Below are 22,167 nucleotides of genomic sequence, written 5' to 3'. Positions count from 1 at the left end.
TTCCACGCGGTCAACCAGGGCAAAACGGGCCTCCAGGTCATCCTTCCACGAGGCCGCCACCACACGCGGACCTACAGCCTCCCCGACGATAGGGAGGCCGAGAAGGTAGGCCACGTCCTGCAGCGTATGAGTCATCTCCCCACACGGGAGGTGGAACATGTGTGTCTCCGGCCTCCATCTGTCAACGAGCGCCGTCAGGAGGGATCGGTCGAGCTGAATAGGCCCAACCTCGACAAGACGGCTCAGAGTCAGTAGACCGGCCTCACGTAACCTGCAAAAAAACAAAATTGTCGAAACAAAGGAATACCGACGAATACATAAGTGATAAACAATAATATTTCATTACATACCGGTCACACCAATCGTGGTGTATAGAGATCGCCTCCCCGCGTGGACGAGGACGTAGCACCTCTAGGGCTCGGTGCTCAACAGCTGCAAAGTAAGACATGTGGCTCGAGTCGATAACTGGGTCTAGCAAGGAGTCCATCTCCATACCTGCATTCAAAAATATATGAGAACACATATGTAAATATATATTTCATACAAATTAGACACATAGGTGCAATAATAGTTCATTACATACCTGCAATATTTCATTACTACATATTACAAATAATGAAATACAATTGTGGATCATGACACCGAATGCCTTCCACGAGCAATTCTCGCTGATGCTCGTCTGAACGTAGGAGGTGCTCCATCTCTAGGATTTCCGGAAGGACCGACGTCAGCAGCATCGTGAAGTGCATTCTGAGGACATTCTTGTAGTTGTGACCCAATGCTCCACATTGGCTGTAACGTTTTTGTGCCTTGCTTGCTTCCGACTCGTCCATACCATTCCGAATACGACGTGTCTGACGACGGCCTTTGCCTTTCTTACTAGCTGGATCAGGAATAAACATCTTATTCTCATTATCCTGAGTGAAAGGCCCCACAATTCCAATCCCGTATACCTCATGTCCCCAGGTGGATACAGCTGCTTCCTTGCTGAAGTACGGTGAAACAAATACTCCTGGCTGCAACGCAGACTCTGCACATGCCGCAATGAGATGGGAGCATGGCATATGCAATAACTTAGGCTTCATGCAGGAGCAGAATGTTTTGCCATCAATTGTAATCAAACTCTCCTGTACCACCCTATCTCTACGGATACCACGACCACTTCTATCCTTCATAGAACCTCAAATATATTCTCCATTGTACCTGTGGATATGACACGGTGCAGTTTGGCCTTTTCAATCTTCTCTTGCATATATTGTGTCACTCTTTTGTAAAACTGAATTTGGGGGTTGCTGATGTTTATGCTTGCAGCCGTGTAACGCTCTCTGAAATACTTCATGCACCCATACATGATGAACTCAACAATTCCCACAAGAGTAAAGGCACGATAAGAACGCATAACCATATTGAAACACTCTGCATGGTTCGTTGTCTGAATACCATACCGTATTCCGTTGGTATCATAAAGGAATGACCATTTCTCCTTAGGTGCACCTCGAATCCAGTGTGAAAATAGCTTCTCAATTGAATCCCTAGCCTCTGCAGCCTAACTCGTGCCTGCTCCTGATGCCCTTACCTTTACTAGCTCTGCAGTCAACTGATCAAGCATCTGCCATAATGCATTGAATTTTCTCTGTTGATTTTGGGTGCACAACATCTTAAACAGGTTCTTAAGATCCTTGTTCTTGAAATGGTCATAGAAGTTTGCACCCATATGCCTAATGCACCACCTGTTTTGGACATCGGGCCATAATGGAGGAGTTGTCGCAGTTCCACGTTGCAATTTCAGTATTGATTGCAGGATACCTGCATGTCTATCACTAATAAGGCACACATCTGGACGTGCAGCAACAACATGAATCTTCACTCGTTCAAGGAACCAATACCAACTATCTAAGTTCTCATTCTCAACAAATGCAAATGCGAGCGGAACTATTTGGTTGTTGCAATCTACCCCGATTGCGGTGAGTATCTGACCTTTATACCTTCCAGTCAGAAATGTGCCATCAATGCAGATCACCGGAAGACAAAACTGAAATGCTCTAACACAAGCACCTATGCAAAATAAGGCTCGTTGCATAATTCTTTGTCCCCTAGTCAAGGCTGGTACAAGGTATGTGTCATAAAAGCTTCCAGGATTTCTAGCAGCAACCTGGGATAACATACCAGGTAGGTTATCATATGATGCCTCGTATGTGCCGAACCGCATCTCGAACACCCTTTGTTTAGCCCGCCATGCCTTCAAATAACTGCTGGTGTACTGGTAAGTCTGCTCAATGTGTCGAACAATCATTTTTGGCTCATAATTTAGATTGTCCATAATAAACCCATACATTTGCTTTGCAACAAAGTCGCATGATATATTGCGATGCGAGGGAAGAACTTCTGACAGCAAATAAGTGTGCTCTGTGACAATGGAACATTTCCAGTTTGACTTCAATTTTCCCTTGAATGCATGTACTCGCCATGGACATCCAGCATTCACACACTTCACCTCATATTCTTTACTGCCAGACTTTACGACTCTGAATTCTCGTTTCAATGATATTGCCCATAGTCTCACAGCATCTTTTACGGCTTCAATGTTTGGATATGTTGCACCTTGCACTACCTCATTCCCTCTGTACTCCCACTCCTGATTTCGTACATCTTCTGCGACATGACTGCCAAAACCATGCTCCTTCCACTCTTTTGGCAATGAGTACTGCTCGTCATCAGATGAGCCCTCATATTCTTCCATCTCTATTGCGGTTTGGTCTTCTGCCTCCATCTCGTCCACAATACTATGTATCCTCTCTCCCTCATCAGCAAGGCCATGTGGTCCCATGTTTTGGTTCTCCGTCTCTTCTGACTTATCTTGCTCAACATAATTGGTCTCTCTTCGAATACTCGGAGTTTCTTGATCTGCACAATATTGGATTTCATTTTGTGTCTTCTCCCGGATTTGAACAAGAATGGCCAGAGTCCACCCACGCTCTAGAGCTGCTTGCATGTACTTCTGCCAGTCATCAGTGCTGTGTATCATCATCAATTCTCATAATTCACTTTCTACCTCCCAATTAACAAGAGACTGGACAATGATCACATATGTCAACGGATCAACATGGAACCCACGCTGCAGCCATTTACATATGGAACCAAAACTCCTTTCCAGAGGTTTATCTATGCCGCTAGATGTGCGCTTAAAGGCAGAAAGATCTACTCCATTTGGCCCATACATAACATTGTATTCACCATAAAATACTTGAAACTGCATCTTGCTCGACATATCTGTATATCACATAATACTTATCGAGTTATACTCTTTACTTCACTACCTTATTCAATAATCCGTAAAAACTAAGTATGAAATTCAACTACAACGTATAAGTATTCATAACTACGTGATGACACTCAAATTCTATAATGCATATGTCAAATTCTATTCTAAATCATAATTAATTTATAAACACGTCTCTAATAGTACTGCAATTGTAATAATAAATGCGTAGTACTAATTTTTAAACTAATTTACTACTACGTAACTACAAACTAAAGTATCATTAAACTCATACTTAAATGGTTCTACTATAGCACTAATTAAATTAAATTACTCACCCGTACTTAAATTACTCATACTTAAATATAACAATATATAAACTAAATGTACTAACCTGCAGATCACAAGTGTTGAATCCGGCAGGGCTTCGCCGCTTTTCTTCTTCTCACTCCTCTCTTTTTTTCTAGATTTTTTGTGGAATTTTCGGGCTCAAATGAGGAGGGAATGGGAGGGTTGGAGCTTATATAAGGGGGGCACACCCCGGTCGCCCGAGGGGGGGGCGACAGGCCCCCCTGTCGCCTGCCGCGCCCGTGGGCTGGGCCCAGCGGTCGCCCGAGGGGGGGGGGCGACAGGCCCCTGTCGCCCGTTGGGGGGGGGCGACAGGCCTCTTTTTTTTCCAGGGACCTCGTTGCAAATTTAAAGAAAAAAAATTACATTTAGGGTCTGTCATCCTTTGGGAGGGCGACCGGGAGTATTTTTGAAATATTTCAAAATGGACATATATTTTCGAAATTTTTATTTTTTAAAAATATAAAAAAAAACCGCCGCGCGCGTCGGCCACCTGCGCGCAACAGCGGGCCGATGCTGATAGATCATCTATCGGAGGGGAGCGGGACCGCCCCCTTGCTGCGGCTCGTGCCATGCTCCGCTTCCGCAGGCCGCTCGCCGGCCGGCCAGCCGGCGGAGTCAGCGGGGCTGAGAGCTATCCAGAGTAAATGCGCCTGTGACCGACTTGCACAGGGGGCGCAAGCAAGAGCAGCCGGCGCTGCCGACTGTGCTAGCTGTCAGAATCAAATGCGTCAGTAGAGGGCAAAAAAAAATCCCCCGGACAGGGGCAGCAGGGAAACCGATGGCCGACGGATGGGATATTAATAACAGAGCTAAAAAAACACGGTAAAAACTGTTTTATTAACAGGTCACGAGAAACCACGGTATATATGTTTTTAAAATATCACCATCACATATACAGAAAATGGACACCCTCTCCAGATTGTAACGCTATCACTCACTGCCTGCCTGGCAGGCAAGCAAACCTGTAGGCTGTACCGGTTTCAGTTTCGGATAGAGCAAAGCAACCGAGGGCTGAGGCGAGGACGCAAACTCCAGTAGCAACCATGGTGATCACCAATCAGAATTACAGGACAGCAGACAGGGAAAACCGGTTCAGATGACACTTTCGGTACTGTACACAGGGAACGAGAATATTTGCGCAGCCGCCGCACATCTCCCCCGCTTATCGCCCGTTCATCAACTTGTCAAGCACCACATTCAGGTCCACATTCTGCCCGTTCTCTGTCAGCCTCCGCACAGTCGCCCTCACCTGCTCTCTTGAGAATCCCATTGTAGCGACCTTCTCCACTACGTCATCAAGTGGCCCCCTGTTGCCTGAAGAGCCACTTGGGCTGGAGGAGCTGATCGGCACTGCCTGTGGTAGGATCTGAGCCGTGGGGAGCCTGCCACTGCCATAGTTGCCACTTCCCCCTGAGGATGGAGCAAAAGGTGAGGATGGCTTCATTCCAGCATTGCCGCGGTGGGAAGGAGACCCAGTGTAGCCATATGATTCGGAGAAACCACTGCCACCCTGAGGCCCATACCCACCAGAACCATAGGATGATGGCGGCCCAGGGTTAGGCCGGCTTGCAGGCGGTTCATAGATGCTAGGGTTTTGTTGTCCGTAGTAAGGAGGAGCAGGCCCACTAGGCGGTTGCATATAAGGTGAAGGAGGGCGTGCATTCGGTGGATAGTTCTGAGGTGGCGTGTAGGGCATAGTTTCCTCCGGTTGCTGGGGTGCAGGGGGTGCAAGGGGAGTTGAAGGGTTAACATTTGAAGCCTGAGGTGGCTGTGAATACTGAGGAAACTGGGATGAAGTTTGGTACTGCTGAGGTGGTGCTGGTGGCGCCTGTGGCTGCGGAACTGGCGGCGCTTGGTACTGTTGATGCATGGTTTCAGTCGGCTGAGCAGATGGAGCGTAGTAAGCATCCCTTGGTAAAGCCGGGACTGAGGGAACTGATGCAACAGTCGGGACTGATGGTACCCGTGAATGCTGTAAATGGCTTGGAAACTGTGATGGAGGTTGGCTTTGAAGCGTTGGAGGTGGAGGTGGTGCATTTGGAGCAGGAAGGGCAGGAAGTGCTGGTGGTTGTGAAGGGATCAGGACTTGATGCTGTGGCTGAATAGCTACCTGTGGGGGAGCCGCTGGCTGCTGCTGCGAGCCAGCCTGTCCAGACCCACTATTTTCTGATGACTGGGTATCAGTTTTTGGTGTCTGGAGCTTTGCAAGCTGGAGCTGTGTCTCCACAATTTCCTGCTTGTCTCGCAAAATCTGCACACCTGCTTGGACCTGCACACAATTAAGTGCTTAGGATATTGCCTTTCTTCAACCATGATACCACATAATCAGAAGACATAAAAAGGAAGGAAAGCTACAAAATGTTCAGACCATGAGCATAACAAGGGAAGCAACCTAAGCTTATTATTTAGGAAGTAAAATACACTGGCGATGCGAACGGGTGCAGGTCGACTTTTTTTATAAAAAAAAATACACTGGCAATCCTTATACTTTCATGCAGTGTCATATACTCTCCTACTCTTAAAAGTTAAAATGCAAATTTTGGTCCCTAACTTGTTAAGTGTATCGCTAGAGATTCAAATGAAATCACTCACAAGTAATTACATGTCTGGAATTTAAGATTGGAGACTGAAATGTACCCATGCTCTACTATTTGCTTATGTATGTCGCTGCTATCGTATATCATGCATGCCAGGTGCATGTTTGTGTGTCATATAGGCAAGCTTGTGATGATTAGGGTAATTTGGACTTTCAGTGGCATACATAAAAAGTTTAGGGACCCAGATGTGCACTTTAAAAGTTCAGCAACCTAGTGACGCCGTGGAAAAAGTTTAAGAACCGCTGGTTTATTTTATTTTCATTATTATTGTTGAATAGGTCATCGGTCCCCTGAGCCCCTACAGGTCCAAACATGTAAACATGTGGTATGGGGCTGATAGAGGCATAGAGCGACATGAGTAAATATGAAGTTAATGTGCATCTAACAAGTTTGAGTTACGAAAATCTCAGCTTAAATCCATCAGCATAGCATGAACAATATATGGTACAACAACAACTAACAATAAGAGCGCATCAACAAAACCTATGTACTGCCAGCAATTGTACAACTTAACAGAACAAATTACGTGAAAATAATAAATAGGGGGGCCAGTAGTAGTAGCATGTGAGAACAGGTCAAACTAGCTAAAAAGAAGATATGTATAGTGGTGTGCTTAATCCTATGTGCTCCCATAAGAAATGACTTTGTTGCACCGCATTAAACATGGAGGAATGTAGCAATTCTCCACTTTGATGACAAAACACCATCTATACAATGCATTGCTGAATAAAAGTAGAACGATGTAACAAACTCATAAAAGTATGTGTTCTTCCATTAAGGAATCCTTTTTCCAATATGACATTTGTAGCACTACTTAGCAAGCATTTATATAAGAGCGGGAATAAGATGAAGTGTCGAAGGAAGCTTACCTCCCTGAGCATGTTCTCAAGGTGCCTGAGTTTTCCATCAGTGCTGCCATTATAGTTACCAATTGTTACCTTCAAATCATCAACAGAAGTTTCAAGTTGGTGAGTTCTGCTCTCCATCTGTGAAAGCCTTGAGCTTACACCTTCCAGTGCATACAAAAGATTATCAGAATACTTCTTCATGGTTCGATCAATATCTGCTATTGTCACTGTGGCTAAGTTACTCCTGTCCTCCTCATGACTAACTTTCTTCAGCACATGTGGCTCCAGTATACCAGCACTCTAGCCACCATAAGAGAAAATGTAAGCACGTTATTCGTATGACAAAGGAGAGACTGCATATAACATCAATTAAATCCACAAATCATTAACATTTTACTTGATGATAATCCTCCCAAAAAGAAATTGATGTAATCATATGCTTCAATTGCAATCACATGCACACATGCCTTGGAAAGGAAATATCTCTCTATTTTGCATACATCAAAAGATAACGGATACCCACTACATTCAAATCACACTAACAAATTACCTATAGTCAATCTGTTAGATGGGAGAAATGTTGAAACCATACATAAATCAGGTGTGCTTAACTCAAATTGGACACAGATGGAGTAACTATTCAACTGATACTGTGCGACATCTCAAAACACAGTCCATCAACAGAAATTCATGCATGCATTTTGAACACAATAAGCTCTCAACTTAAGTTCACAGAACCGATGTACTTGCAACTAACAGCATACAAAAAAAGCAACAAAAATCCCATGAGTAGACAAAAGGACATAAACCTTTTTTCTGTACCAAAATAGTATTAAAAATATAATGCATATTAGCAACGCACAATAGCCCATGTCCATTGGTACTGGTTCCATGCAATTACCCTTATCAGTTCGCTATGCTCGCTCAATGAAAATGAGCACAGAAAATGTTATGCTTTCTCAGCTCACCCATCCCATTTCTAGTAGGAAAGCATCGACATATGGCGTGGTCGACCAGTAATTTTAAATCTCGACAGTGATCATAAGTTTATTTACGAGTTTTTTTTCCAATCAAACTACTAACCTCCTGATGAAGTGATGACCTACAGGGTTACAAAATTGGGCACCGTGATCGATTTGTGAAATTGAGGACATGGAGTAAGCACTAAGAGATCGGGAGATCCAGCGAGTTTCACTACGGACCAAAGCAGGCGGTCATACCTTGAGGTTGTATGAGGCGGAGGGTGCCTTGGAGTCGAGCGATCCCCACGAGGCCTGGGGCGCGGGGGCGGCGGCGGTGCGGATGGGCTGGAAATCGTAGCTGGGCAGCACGTCGTCGGCGATCCCGTTGGCGCTGCTGATGCTACGCCGGCGGCGGAGGCGGTCCTCGCCGTCCTCCTGGGGGGTCGGGATCATCAGATCGCTGAGATCCACACTCCCGCCGCCCCCCGCGCCGCCGCCGGAGAGGGTGGACGAGGCGGCGAGGCCGAGGATCTGCTTGTCCATGAACTGAGACGTGTTCATCGCCCTGCCGCGTCGGTTGGTGGAGAGCTGGGTGGGGAGGGAGCTGGAGATGGTGGGGTGAAGTGGGAGGAGAGAGGAGAGGAAGGAAGGGGAGGAGGAATCCGGGTGGGAGGCGAGACGAGACGACACGACACGGGACCGGCACGGTGAGTCCGTCGGCTCACTTCCGCGTTCGTTTCCAGGCAATTCCAGCTTAACTGGGTCTGATTTGGACTTTTTGGGCTCTGAATTCTCAACGGTCCTGGGTCAAAGGAGCGTCTATACTATAATGGGCTTGTTTTTGCTGGTTTATCCATTCATTACTGGGCTGAGCTGCCTCCTTTTTTCTCCTTTTTTCTTTTAGATGTGATGTGAACATAGTAGTATTTCAGAAAAAAAAAATGAAGATGGCGTACTTGTGTCCTTAAAAAAACGATAGATTAAATGAACTGCAGAAGTTGAGTATGCCGTAGCATCAGAATTCAGAAGGCCGCAACGTTGGATGAAAAAAAACGATGAAGATAGTAGTATTTGTGATGCAAGAACTAAAGTTAGAAATGAACTGCAGAAGACTGGCCTACCCTGAGTTCCCTTATGTTCACGATTAAGCACTTTTATGCTGAGTTTGTGAGTTATCTAGTTTCTTGTGCAATATCACGTGCTTCTCCTCTCTTAAATGGCATAGCGATGCTCCCGCAATCTTTTCTAGAAAAAAAAAAAAGAGATGGCGTCTTTGCAAGATAACAAGATCAGCACAGCAGGCCAGGCTACAAACAGAGTCCAAGATATTTTCAACCTTCTAACATGAACACAGAAAACTGCTGTTCTCTTGATCTTGAACTACAGTAGTGAGTAGTGACAACCAGGGATCATTCATGATGGCTTGCCACGATGTACTGCTCCAGGAGTTGAGGTAAACAACGGCTCTGATGACACAATCAGGGATTGTTTTATACCATTTTCAAAACAAAAAAAAACTCTCGGCTTTGCAGAATTTTAACAAAACACAGACCTTGCACCTACATCCCCAGGAACTTTCATCGAATTGGGAGCAAACAGGACAATCCGCTTGAGCGAGTAAGAATTCTCTCTTCGGAAATTAAGCCAACACGATTGCATAACGAACCAGAAATTCCACAAGAAAGCACTCCATTAATTCACAGCACAGAATCCTTATCCTTACAAAATAAAACTCAAAATAAAAAAATGAAACCGTTAGAGCTGTAAAACTTGCTAAGCTCTTTCAGTCTCTTCACACTTGATTATTCCAGCCTGATAGGCGAATGTGACGTGGCAGAGTCTTTCGCCCGGCTCGATCAGTAGACATACTCGACGCGACAGAGCTTGGACGAGGATCCCGACCACGGCACGTCGACGGTGACCAAGCCGTCCTTGTAGGCGAACCCGGCCTCCTCGCCGTCCACCCTGCACAGCCTGGGCGTCGCCGACGAGTACGCCACCATCTGCCCGGCGCCCTTGACGGCCACCTCGGCGGTTACGCCGTTCGAGTCTTTCTTGGTCTCGAAGGCCTGGACGGCGCCGGCGGTGTTGAGCATGTTGGCGAGGCCGATGGGCGCGAACTTGATGGCGCGCTCCGGCGAGATGACGCGGACGGGGGCGACGACGAGGAGCTCGTAGGTGAAGGGCGCGAGGGTGAGGTCGACGCCCTCGTCGGGGCGCAGGAGCTGCAGCCTCCTGGCCTCGACCATGTACACGGCGAACAGGGAGACGCCCTTGACGCTGACGCCGGGGCCCTTGCCGCTCCTCCACTCGACGTCGGCCGGCGAGGCGCGCGCCGCGAGGAGCACCGAGTACTCGGAGAAGCACTTGTTCCGGCGCGCCTCGGGGCTCCACCCGCCGCCCTGGCAGTTGAAGGCGCCGACGACGCCGGCGAAGCGGGTCACGTTCCAGATCTTGAGCACGGTCCGGCCGTCGTGGAGCGGGTCGGCGAAGAGGCAGTCGCGCGTGGGCAGCGCGTAGCCCTCGCACCGGAGGATGGTGCCGTCGGGGAGCGCGAGGCGGCGGAGCAGCGCGAAGTCGTGCTGGCCCGCCGAGTCGCTGACGTAGATGGGCCCGCCGGAGACGGCGCGGGAGGCGGCGTGGAACGCCGCGCAGGGGTGCGTCGACTGGAACATGTCCCAGTCCGGGTGGATGAAGTTGCCCATCCACAGCGAGTTGTAGGCACAGTGCACCATGTGGCAGCCCTGCAGCCAGAAGGTGCCGTTGGGGTCGCCGGAGGGGTCCGTGCACCAGAAGTCGTCGCCGACGCGGCCCAGCGCCACGGCCTCCGTGCCCAGCAGCATGAAGTCGTTGCAGTGCTCCATGCTCGCGATCACGCCGTTGCCGCCGAAGTGCCGGCGCACCGACTCCGTCAGCCCGGAGAAGTAGGCCTTGGCCAGCTCCACGCGCCCGCCGTACTCCTCGCACAGCATCTCCAGCAGCTGCATCAAGCAATTGCATGATGATGACCCGTTATTTGTCAGGTAACCGTCAAACTGCTACTTTAGATAAAAAAAAACTGTAAAAAAACCCATCTTGTTCAAATGTTAGTGTCAGGTAACAGGAAACTGATATGTCAAAGTCAAAGTCTACATCCTATAGCTCAGGACATTACTTCCCTGCGGAAAAGGAATACTTTAATGGCCAGAGAAATTGCCCACCTTCAATTGAATTAGCACGAGTAATTTCGGGTGCAGTTTCAATTTGTTATAGTAGGGCTAATAAAATGACTGGATGAAATGGAAACAAAGCATCCCTCTGTCAATCACATCGTCTTCAAAAGTTATTCACTATGTGCCGTTTCATACTTTCATCATCAGAAAGAAATGGTTCACGAACCTAGAACTAGAAGTGGCCGGGTTGTGTTAAGGTGACTCATGTAGCAAACTGAATAGGACTCAATTGTTCATCAACTACTCTGTTTCATCACTTGCAGATATATCCATGCCCTAAAAACAGTGGCGGAGCTCTATGGCGGCGGCCATACCTTGTTTTACTAGTAGTATCTTGTCATATACCACATGCTACTTCCTTTCTGTGTATTTTTACTTCACTGCCGCCATCAGTTGAGGTTTGGAGTTTGATCAGCCAAGCTGAGCCATACCTTAGATTTAATTTGTCCTCCGCCACTGCCTAAAAATATACAACTACTTTGTTATTCTTAAAATTTGAATAGGGTATTTTATATTCGACCAAATTCTAATACAGTTCTGCGGATGTCCAAATTCTAGTACTGTACTAAATTTTTTGTCTTCTATAACATGTGGGCCGTACTCTTTTTTTTTCTCTTAAAAAGATGGGGGCCGGGGAACCTACAAAGTTGGTGTTGGTTCCCGGCTTCCCGGCCGCATCCGGAATCCTCTGGAACCATTAACCACGTCACGTGCACCGTCTCTACTCTTTAGCGACCAACCCATGGAGTTTAAAGTATTTAGTCCTATTATTATTATATAGTAATCTAACCGTAGCACAATATAAACCGCTAACCTAAATTACAACGATAATAATACTCAATTGGAGCTAACAAAAAATTAAATTAAATGACGTTCACAAAAAAAGTGTTTCAGCAGGAAAGACTTACGTGGATGACGTCGACCTTGACGCCGTCGATGCCGGATGCCTCGAGGTGGGAGTGCAGGCCCTCGTACAGCTCGCGCGCGCGCTTGGGGTCCACGAGCCCGACGCCGTTGTTGACGATCTTGTCGACGGCGAGGTCCTCCATGGTGCGCTGCAGGCCCGGGGAGAGCCTGGGCGCCACCACCTTGGCCGGCGGCAGGCCCTGCACGCCGGGGCGGAGGCCGCCCCAGTACCCGCACAACGCGTGCCACACGTACACCTGCTCCACGGTCGGGAACGCCGCCTTCATCTCCCGCACGAAGGCGCCCAACCCGCCCTGCTTGTAGTCCCGGAACTTGTGGTTCTCCTGGAACTTGATGAGCCGGCAGGGCATCTGCTCGCCGGCGGAGGTGCGGTTCATGCCCTCGGCGCCGGACGCCGGGTCGTCGTCGTCGTGGCAGATGGACTGCCAGCCGTCGTCGATGAGCACCAGCCCGGGGGGGCACCCGCCCTCGGCGAGGCGGCGGACGCCCTCCCACACGCCCTCCGGGTGGACCTTGAGGTAGAAGGCGTCCCACGTGCACCACCCGAACTTGTCCACGATCGGCGGCGGGGTCTTCTCGTCCATGGTGCGGAACGTGCCGAGGTGGGCGCGGACCACCCGCACGGCCTCCCTCACGAGCTCAAACGGGTCGTCGCCGGCGTGCAGGTACAGGGAGCTCCGGAACACGGCGCCGCGCACCGCCGAGGACCCGCTCTCCACCACCATGTCCACGTAGTCGTCCACCTTGCCGGACTCGAGGCAGGCGCGGAAGGCGCCCTCGACGATGGGGAGCAGCAGCACGTAGGGGCGGCCGCCGCCGGCGCCGGCGCCGGAGCGGTCGAGCACCATCAGCTGCGTCTCGTTCTCCACGTCGCGGCCGCTGTCGCCCACCCAGTGGGTCGTCCACCACACCTTGAAGCGGAAGATGCTCATGAACCGGGTGCCGCGGAGCCTGCCGACGGGCACCACGTGGCGGCTCTTGGCCGCCGGCGCGTCGAAGCCGAGGAAGCTGCCGCCCGCCGCGGCGACGGGCACCAGCGCCGACGCCGGGATGAGGCGGATGTTGGCCGGCACGTCGAGCAGGAACGGGTGGCCGTCGACGGCGAGGTCCTTGCCCTTGAGCGTGAAGCGCGACGGCGCCTTGAGGCCCTCGACGGGGGCGGCCGCGTCGCCGAGCAGGTCCGGCGTGGCCTTGCTGAGGTTGGGAGCCATGACGACGAGGCTGGCTGGCTTGTGCCGCTGCTGGAGCTTTCGAGAGGTGTGTGTGTGTGTGTGTTGAGGATTGTGTTAAGCTTGGTTGCCCTTGTATGCGCTAAAGCTTTGTGCTTTGTGGGAGCAATGGCGGCCAATTGGCACTGGATTTATAGAGGCCTCGCGCGGGGCCCGCAAGGAAAGCATCGCGCGGGCGTCCAGGAGAGTGGAATGGAAATTTGGAAACAGTAGCTTTCACCGACCTAGCTAGCGTGTGGGGAAGCTTCGCGCGCTAATTAATCCGGGTTATTTCCGCGGGGTATGTAATCACACGCAGTTGATTCTGTACTGCCCCTCATGCAGTAACGTATCCTTATCATCTTGAGATCTCGTGCAATAAAGAGCCTGACAGCGTTGCCTTGTAATGGCCGAGATTTTTGCGCGTCGGTGATATTGTTTGCACGCGTAAAATGGGAGTTACTATTAGTTATATCAGGCTAAGATCATGTTCAGAATCCTCGAACTTTGGCTAACCGCGATTTCGATATGTTTCTCCTGCCCGGATCTTTTTCTTTCCAAAAAAAGAAGAGAAATAGCAGACTAACAAAGAATATCTCTCATTGGTTCTGTTGTGTCTTGCGTCCTAAAGGACGAGACGTTGCCACGTTGGAAGCCCCCTGACCATGGAACGCTAGCGACACACTTCCAAACTTTAAGGATTTTATTTTATATTTTATTAGGATTCTGTATGTATGTATATATACAGTAGTCTAGCTACGTCCGTGGGTACTGCAGCAGCCGAGCCGGGCATCGGCGACGTGTAACCTCGCAGAGGCGGCGTGTCGTCCTCGCAGCGCTACACGTCGACGGGGAGCTCCCGTGCAGCCGGGGTGTAATGGAGTACGTTTCGGACCTTTGGGTCACTTGACTTTGTCAAGCCCCTGACCGCGGGCCACCAAAACCCCCGGCCTTCCCTCCAGGCCTTTCGAGAAGAGCCACAATATTCTGGACGGCTAGCTAAGGTTGTGTTTGGATATGTAAAATGGTGGTAAAAAAAGTCACATCGGACATTATAACATACTGTAGTACTTTTCGTTTATTTGTGGTAATTGTTGTCCTGTCATGACCTAACTAGGCTCAAAAGATTCATCTCGTCGTGTACATCAAAATTATACAATTAGTTTTTTTATTTACTTATATTCAATGCTCTATGCATAAGACAAGAAATTTGATAGGATAGGTGAATAGTGAAATTTGGAGAGAGAAATTTTGGAACTAAACACAGCCTAAGTCAAAAAAAAAATATTCTGGACGGGCTCCCACGTACGGGGCGTGGGCCAGCAGGTGTGACCCATTCGTGAGGGCCGATTTCTTTTTCCTTTTCTTTTGCCATCCTGTGCGCCTTGTCTTATAGCACCCCTTTCCGGTAGGCCGGTAGTGCGGCACCGGGTGGTGTGCTCTGTGTGTGCGGTGCTCGTATACACGGTTAGCGCGCACACCTTCCGAAAAGAGAATTTCGTATATATGGTGTACTAAATGAAATTTATTTGTAAAAAAAAATTTAGAGATAGGTGTAACTTTTTGCGACGAATCTAATGATGGTGTAACTTTTCGCGACGAATCTAATGATGGTAATTAATCGATGATTTACTACAGTGATGCTACAGTAATCATCCTCTAATCGTGCGGTCAGAGGCATCATTAGATTATTCAGGGTCACTAGCGCGGGGATTCTGAAGTTAGTTTTGTAAACTGAGTTTATTTGACACCGTAATTAGCGGTCAAAGTAACACGGGGACAAAACCAAACAAGGCCACTTTGCAAGTAATTTCAGCAGATTGCTTATCTTTCATACACTATATATATTTTTTCTCTTATTTTGAAATTTATATATTTTCTCTAACACCAATAATACTTTTTACATTTTTAATAGCAAGTGTTGTAGCAAATTACTCAAAAGTATGATGGAGGGAGAAATCCCTCCACATTTGAGTAAGAGGGAAGTGTGTTTTAACGATAAAAAAAATTGGTATGAGCAATGAAATTGGTAGTCTGCTGAAGCATCTTTCGTAGTCAAATAATAAGAGAGGAATGTATAATCTGCTGAAGATGCTCTTACACAACATGGTGCATATCTGCAGCGGACGAAAACAACTCCAGAAGAAACCGATGCCATTTTAGTTTCGGTCGTGACCGAGTAATGGCCGACCAAGCGGCGAGAGAAGCCTCGTGGTCTGGAGGAAACGCAAGCAGTCCAGTATCCATACCGCAGAGCCCACGTAGGTACACACCGGGCCCGGGACGACGGAGCTGGTCGTTGGCGGTTGGGTCGACAACGTTGTTGTCGCCTCGTAACTGCAGGGGCGGAGGACTGGAGCTTTTCAACGAACGGGCGGCATCGTGGCAAGGAGCCAAGCGTCGTCGTCGGCCGGCCGCCCGCGCCGGCCAGCGCCCAGATGCATGCGCGCGGCGGGTCCAGGTCGGTAGTCGGTCACCCGAACAAATTAACAATTGAACACGCGCGCGGGACCGACACGACCCGGATCGAGCCACGCCTAGTACGAGGCTACAACACGTAGCGACACGCGCTGCAGGGTCCTCATCTGGAGTGGTTCAGACTTGTGCCTCTTCAGACCGAGGGGCAGCGTTTGGTCGGTGCAAGTCTCGCGAGGGGCGTTGGTGAGTGGTGCCAGGCCGGTGGCGCGCGGCTAAACTCGGCGTAGGACTACCCGCAACGGTCGAGGCGCCGGGCGGCCAATCGGCATCGTCCATGCAACGTGCCGCCGCGTGCAGGGCGCTAGCAAGAGCTAGCGCTGAGCGAGGCCGCTCTGACCAGACAGATTCAGCATTCAGGGGCCAACACCACGGCGCCACCGATCGATGAGACACCGTGTCCTCCTCACCGGCCTCCGGATCGGTCGACAGCGACCTCACGTGCGTGTGTGGCTCGACCACATGCACGACTCGTGGCGCGGTTAGGCTCTTCGCACTCGTGGTACTCCAAATTCACTCTCTAAAAAGAATATTCTGTCCTGGTTATCAAAATTTCCTTCTCTATATTCAGTTTCTCCACGCTCATTCATTCTCTATATCTCTTCTCTATATCAACTACCATCCGCGGGACCCGCATATCAGAATTTTTTATACCCCACGACCCCACCACCGACGCCACCTCCCTCTCACGCCGCCCCCAGCTTCTTCCCCGCAGGCCCCTCCCTCCTCCCTCCCCACGCCGCCCCCTTCTTCCCCCTCACCGGCACTCCTAAACTCCTCCCTCCGCCGCGAGCTCCGCCAGCCTCGCCGTCGGCAGCGTCGAGCTCGGCCGGATCTAGGGTGGCGGCTCCTCCACCCTCTCTCCCTCGTCGAATCCAGGTGGAGGCCTGAGTGGGACTATGGCGGTGACGACGGCGGGCCTGCGCGAGCCCCTCTCCCTCTGCCCCAGGTGGCGGCTCTCCTCCGGCCTCCCTCGCCGGCGCAGCCCTCCCCGGAGCTCCGGCCATCCCACACTCCGGCAGTCCGTGGCCAATCCCGGCGGCACTCGAGCTCGGCGCTCCCCTGCCGCGGCATCCAACCCCCCCTCCATCCATCCGCCCGTCCAACCCCCCCTCTCTCTCCTCCATCAAATCGAGCTCGGTGGCCCGGCGCCCCGCGGCCATGGCCCTCGGCGGCCCTCAAGCGGACGGCGCGACGCGGAGCCTCGCGCGGGTGGCGGCAACAGCTCCATGCTCCAGTCGCAGCGGGAGGAAGGAGCTGCCGCGGAGCGTGCGTGGCCGGAGCAGCCTGCGGGGCCGCGGGCGAGCGGAGCAGGGGGCGGGTGCGCGCAGCAGGCCTCGCGGCGGCCTGCGCGCGGTGGGGCCCCACACCCAGCAGCGGCATGGGCTGCGGCACGCGGCGGCTCCAGCTCCGTCCTCAAGCCCGCCGGCCGGCCGGATCCGCGCGCTGCGGGGTTGCAGGGCGAGGGGAGGCGGCGGCAGAGCTCCACCTCCCTCTTCCCTCCGTGCGGGGCCTCGCCGCAGCCCCCCTGCCTCGCGTCCTCGCCGCGTCCTTGTGCGCGTGGGCAGGCCGGCCCGTGGCGGCGGCGGGCAACGGGGCGGCGGAGGTGACTCCGCAAAGCAGAGCGAGGGGAGGCGGCAGCGGAGTTCCTCTTCCCTCCTTCCTGCTCCCACCCTTGGGGGGCCATGGCGGCCGCAGCGCGGGGCGGAGGCGCGGCTCGCGCGCCAGACGGGCGGCGGAGCTCGAGCTCAGGCGCGCGCGCTGAGCTGGGCGGTTGGGGACGGGCGCGAAGGACGAAGGGGGCCCGCGCACAGAGTATTGCGTTCCGCCCGTACTGCGCTGGAAATCGAGTGCTCCCGCCCCGTCCGCAAATATACAGAGCCATTTGGAGTAGCTGCTGCAGCAAAAAAATCTCTATATTTGTACTCTATGTTGTTTACAGATCCATTTACAGATACCGGTGCGGACAGCCTTCTAGTAACATGGTCAAATATGATACTGTATATATAATACAAAAAGTCAATCCCTATCCTGAAAGGTGCCACGGGTGCAAAAGGAACGGATTAGTGGGTCCCGCCGCGGGCCCCGGGGGACACGCCGTGGCACGTCGCCGGGCGGTGCTCTCGGGTTTCATGGGCGGTGCCGGGGGCGCGCGTACGTCGTCCGGCGCCGAAGGAAGCTTCGGGCCTGGTTGAGTAGTACTACTAGTACTAAAAAAGAATTTTTTTATACATGAAGATTTAAATGAAGTCTATTTGCAAAACTTTTTTACAGATAGGTGTAATTTTGCACGACGAATCTAATGACGGTAATTAATCTGTGATTGGCTACAGTAATACTACAGTAACTGTCCTCTAGCCGTGTGGTCAAAGATCTCATTAAATTCGTCTAACAAAATAGCGTAGGATTGTGGAGTTAGTTTTGCAAACTATCTTTATTTAATATTAGTAATTAATGATCAAAATTCCCTAGTACAACTAGTACATAGAACCAAAGACCTCGGTGTCCTCTGTCCCGATGCGGGGCGTACGTGCACACGCACGCACGCGCATGACTTGTGGATGAAGGCATGCGCGGCGTCGTTCGACGGCCGGTGCAAGAGTGCAGGACGCCTGGGCAGCCCCCCGGTTATGCCACCTGCCGCCCGGCTGCCGCGCCGCGCCGTCTAGACCTGGACCGCGGGTGCTGGTAAACAACCAGTCGCCCGTAGGCGGTTGGTTCGCGGCTTCGCGCGGCGTTGCGGCCGGTGGTTGCTGCAAGGTGGAGGCGAAAGCCTTGACCTGCGGGTCTTTGACAACAACATTCTCGGGCGCCGTTTACTTTGTTGAAAGTGTTATTTTTTGTCCCTCTTTCCTCCCCTTCGGCGAGTTTTTCGGGTGAAAACCTTGACTTTTTTGGTCGGACGATGGCGGCGCATGTGGCGTCGCTCCCTTCCTGAAGGCGTCGTCTTGGAAGCTCTGCTGGTGGTGGTCGTCTACTCTTTTTGGAGAGTTTCCACTTCTGCGCCTGGCTTTTCGCTCGTTTCATCTACATCGTCCGGGTCTGGCGGATGCTTTGCCGCTTCCTTGTTCGTCGGCAGATACTTGGCCGTCGTTCTGCTCTGGCGGATGCTTTGCCGCCGTTGGTTGGTGATCTCTTCGGACGGATGCTTGGCCGTCTCGGTGGGTCGGGTGGATGCTTTGCCACTTTGTTGTGTTGTCGGCCGTTGAACTCTTGGCGTTGTAGTATCTTTTACAGATTCAGTTGTGTGGTCGTCTAGGTTTGTGGGTTCTCCTTTGTCTCCCCTATTTTTTTTATTGTTTGTTGTACGGGTCGCCCGCCACTTGTCTGGTGGTGCTCTGTTTTCGCCTTAATAGTCTCTGCCTATTAAGGTTTGTAATGGTCGTATTGCTTTCCTCTTAATGAAATACGTGCTCAGGCACGTTCGCGAAAAAAAGAGCATTTTTGAATAAGATTTAGATCAAACATTGAAAATATAAATTATAAATAATTTTTAGGTTGTTGAATTTCAAAATACAAAAATCAGATGAATAGATTTATTTTGAAGAATACTTTGTGATAAATATTTTATAAAAATGAGAAGTCAAAGTTAAGCTTGGGAGATCGTATCATTATCTAAAATGACTTTCTTTTCAAGTATATGGAGGGAGTACATGCTACGTTTTCACTGTTGTTTTCAGGAACCTGCTGCTTTCGATCGGTGGTGCTTCTGGCAATCAGGAATTCTATCTCTCTCTCGTTGATTTCGACCAAGAATCTCCTTGGGAAATAAACAGTATTGTCCGACCGTCTATGAACACGTAGGTATCGCCCGCCCAATGCGAACACATTACACAGGCATATACGCGGAAGCGGAATCTCCCTCTTCGCTCAAAGGTAAAGCAAAGCAACACGAAATAAAGGCCAGATTCGTCTTGATCCATCCATATACATGCGCATTCCAGCCCAGCTCCGATGCCCATCCATATCCTTTTGTGCGTGCGTGCGTACGTCGATATGATGGATGAGCGAGTAGGGGTATGTCCACATACGTATGGCCTCATCGTTCTAGCTGGCTTGCACTGGCAGTCACTGACACTCACCCATTCCCGATCGATACGCGCTCCGATCCGCACACGCGCGTACGTAGACATGCGTCGCCCAGAAACTCCCAACCGGATGAGACGTGGGTCGGAGCACCTGCGCCTTCGACGAGACTCGAGAGGTCGCCCGCCCCGCCGCCCGGGTTGCGATTGCGAGCCCCTGGGCCAGGCAGGTTCAAGCCGAGCCATCAGCAAGGCCAAGGCCTGCCGCCACGCCAACGCGGCCGTACGAGGGAGCCTGCCTGGAACTGTGCATTTCGAAACTGCGCATGCATCGGTCACGTACGCTGCGCATGCCTATCAACTATTCCCTCCGTACTAATTACAAATCCTTTTAACTTTTCTAAGAACGTACGAAGTAGCTATTGGTATGATCTAGATATATGCTAAAAAAAATTGACTAGCTAGTTTGTGGACCAAAAATTGTGAAATGGAAAAGGCGATGCGAAGAACAAGCAAATTCGGCACCAGGCGCGCGGCCGGGACCATAACGCCCGCCCGGCGAGAGCTAGTGGTGCCGGACCACCGGTGCTGGGGCATCACCGAACACGCCGTCCGCCGCGGCCGGCAGGACCACCGTATCGGATCGATCGACTGGGGCCTGTTTGGTTTAAGCAGTACAAGTATCACAAAAATTTTAACTAATAATTTGAGATACTAAATAAAAATAATTTACAAAACTAACTTCACAACTTTGTGCTACTTCGCGAGACGAACTTAACGAGGTCTTTGGCCGCATGAGTAGAGGGATGGTTTACTGTAGCATCACTGTAACCAATCATCGATTAATTATTGTCATTAGATTCGTCGTGAAAAGTTACACCATCCGTAAAAAAATTTTGCAAATAAATTTCGTTTAGTACTCCATGCATGTGAGATTCTTTTCTCAAGAATCGTGTGCGATATGTGTGAGAGAATCGTGTGCGATATGTGTGATAGGGAAACAGAGCCTGGACTAGCGTCGATGATGTGCAGCCCGGACAGGAAGTGGTCTGGTGGGAAAGCTCGAGAGCCGGTGGTTGCGCGTTGCAAGTTGCATTGCAAATTTTCAAAGTTGCATTGCAAATTTTCAAAATTGCATTGCCTCGCTCGCTGGGCTCTCCTACCACCGCAACTCTAGAACACTCGAGACCCTCATTGGGGAGAGCAGAGGTCAGCCACAGAGCCGGCACGCACGGAGTATGAAGCCCTTGATCTCCAAGCATCCAGAACCTCCGAGACAGGCGTTTCTGGACAAAGACAGACACACAGCTCTGCTCCTTGACTTTTTCCCCAAAACACTCTGCTCCTTCATTTTGACCTCACCCCAAAAAAAAAAGCGAAAGTGCAAGCTGCACACAGGGCCGCGTCCCCACTAACTCTTGAAGGGAACCCGCATGCCCGCACACTGCAAGCGGCCCCCCCAGGCCCCAGGCATCCGGTACGCCGTACGCCTGTGCAGCTGTGCTGCGGCTGCCCTGTCTGTCTTGGGCTCTTGGCCTCTCGGGGGAACTGTGGGCGAGAGCTCGCCCTGTTAAAAGCTTCAGGGAGTGTTTAGTTCGCGAAATCTGCTGAGTTCGGCTATTGTAGCATTTTTATTTTATTTAATAATTAGTGTTCAATTATGGACTAATTAGACTCAAAAAATTCATCTCATGATTTACACCTAAACTGTGTAATTGATTATTTTTTAAATTATATTTAATGGTCTATGCATATGCTAAAAATTCGATGTGGCGTAGAACTAACAAGCTCAGTTCAACGAAGGTTCGGGGCGGGTTAGGAATGAAGCCAAAACAAAGGCCCACCTTCGCGCAGCTCGTAGCCCAACAGCCACGCTGCCAAAAATTCTAGGGCTCTCAGGTGGCGTCTTTTTAATTTTTATATTTTTCAAAAAAAATTACAAAAATATATTTTCGGTTTTAGATTTTACAGTTCTATACTCCTACCGTCTGACAGGGGGCGGTAGGGACCTATATGTAAATAAAAATAATTTTTTTTCGCAGAGGTCCTTAGCGGGTGTCTGCCGCCCCCTGCCGGGCGGCAGGGGGCCTACCGCCCGGCAGGGGGGCGGCAAGCTCCCGCCCCAAATATAAAACTCCGCCCCTTCTCTCGCGTCCTCATTTTCTGCCCACGAGATCCAGAGAGGGGAGAGTGAGAGACGAGGGGTGAGGGAGGTAATTCAACCGGCGCAGCCCTGCCGGATTTTGGATCCAAACCGCAGGTCACCAATATTTCTCAACTATTATAAACTTGTTTCTAAAATA

The 22,167-nt window shown here is 50.6% G+C and overlaps 2 protein-coding genes across 2 annotated transcripts; both read right to left on the bottom strand.

Annotated features, from left to right (window-relative positions):
- Window positions 1-4,411: 4,411 nt before the first annotated feature.
- Window positions 4,412-8,742, bottom strand: LOC120676434 (protein tfg-1-like). The gene is made up of 3 exons (XM_039957697.1): window positions 8,276-8,742; window positions 7,077-7,355; window positions 4,412-5,879 (listed from the first exon to the last, which is right to left on the bottom strand). The coding sequence occupies exons 1-3, from the start codon at window positions 8,576-8,578 to the stop codon at window positions 4,773-4,775; spliced, it is 1,689 nt and encodes a 562-aa protein (XP_039813631.1). The 5' UTR covers window positions 8,579-8,742; the 3' UTR covers window positions 4,412-4,772.
- A 933-nt stretch (window positions 8,743-9,675) lies between these two features.
- Window positions 9,676-13,493, bottom strand: LOC120674309 (galactinol--sucrose galactosyltransferase-like). The gene is made up of 2 exons (XM_039955481.1): window positions 12,138-13,493; window positions 9,676-10,998 (listed from the first exon to the last, which is right to left on the bottom strand). The coding sequence occupies exons 1-2, from the start codon at window positions 13,365-13,367 to the stop codon at window positions 9,874-9,876; spliced, it is 2,355 nt and encodes a 784-aa protein (XP_039811415.1). The 5' UTR covers window positions 13,368-13,493; the 3' UTR covers window positions 9,676-9,873.
- Between the last annotated feature and the right edge of the window lie 8,674 nt (window positions 13,494-22,167).

The sequence above is a fragment of the Panicum virgatum genome, chromosome 5N, assembly GCF_016808335.1.
Source record: "Panicum virgatum strain AP13 chromosome 5N, P.virgatum_v5, whole genome shotgun sequence".
Taxonomy (NCBI): domain Eukaryota; kingdom Viridiplantae; phylum Streptophyta; class Magnoliopsida; order Poales; family Poaceae; genus Panicum; species Panicum virgatum.
This window is presented reverse-complemented; position numbering and strand designations above follow the sequence as displayed.

Coding starts and splice junctions, on each gene's coding strand:
- LOC120676434 (XM_039957697.1), bottom strand. CDS start 8,578: ATGAACACGTCTCAGTTCATGGACAAGCAGATCCTCGGCCTCGCCGCC. Junction 7,356..8,275: donor CCGCCTCATACAACCTCAAG/GTATGACCGCCT, acceptor TATGGTGGCTAG/AGTGCTGGTATACTGGAGCC. Junction 5,880..7,076: donor TTGAGAACATGCTCAGGGAG/GTAAGCTTCCTT, acceptor AATTGTGTGCAG/GTCCAAGCAGGTGTGCAGAT.
- LOC120674309 (XM_039955481.1), bottom strand. CDS start 13,367: ATGGCTCCCAACCTCAGCAAGGCCACGCCGGACCTGCTCGGCGACGCG. Junction 10,999..12,137: donor TCAAGGTCGACGTCATCCAC/GTAAGTCTTTCC, acceptor TGCTTGATGCAG/CTGCTGGAGATGCTGTGCGA.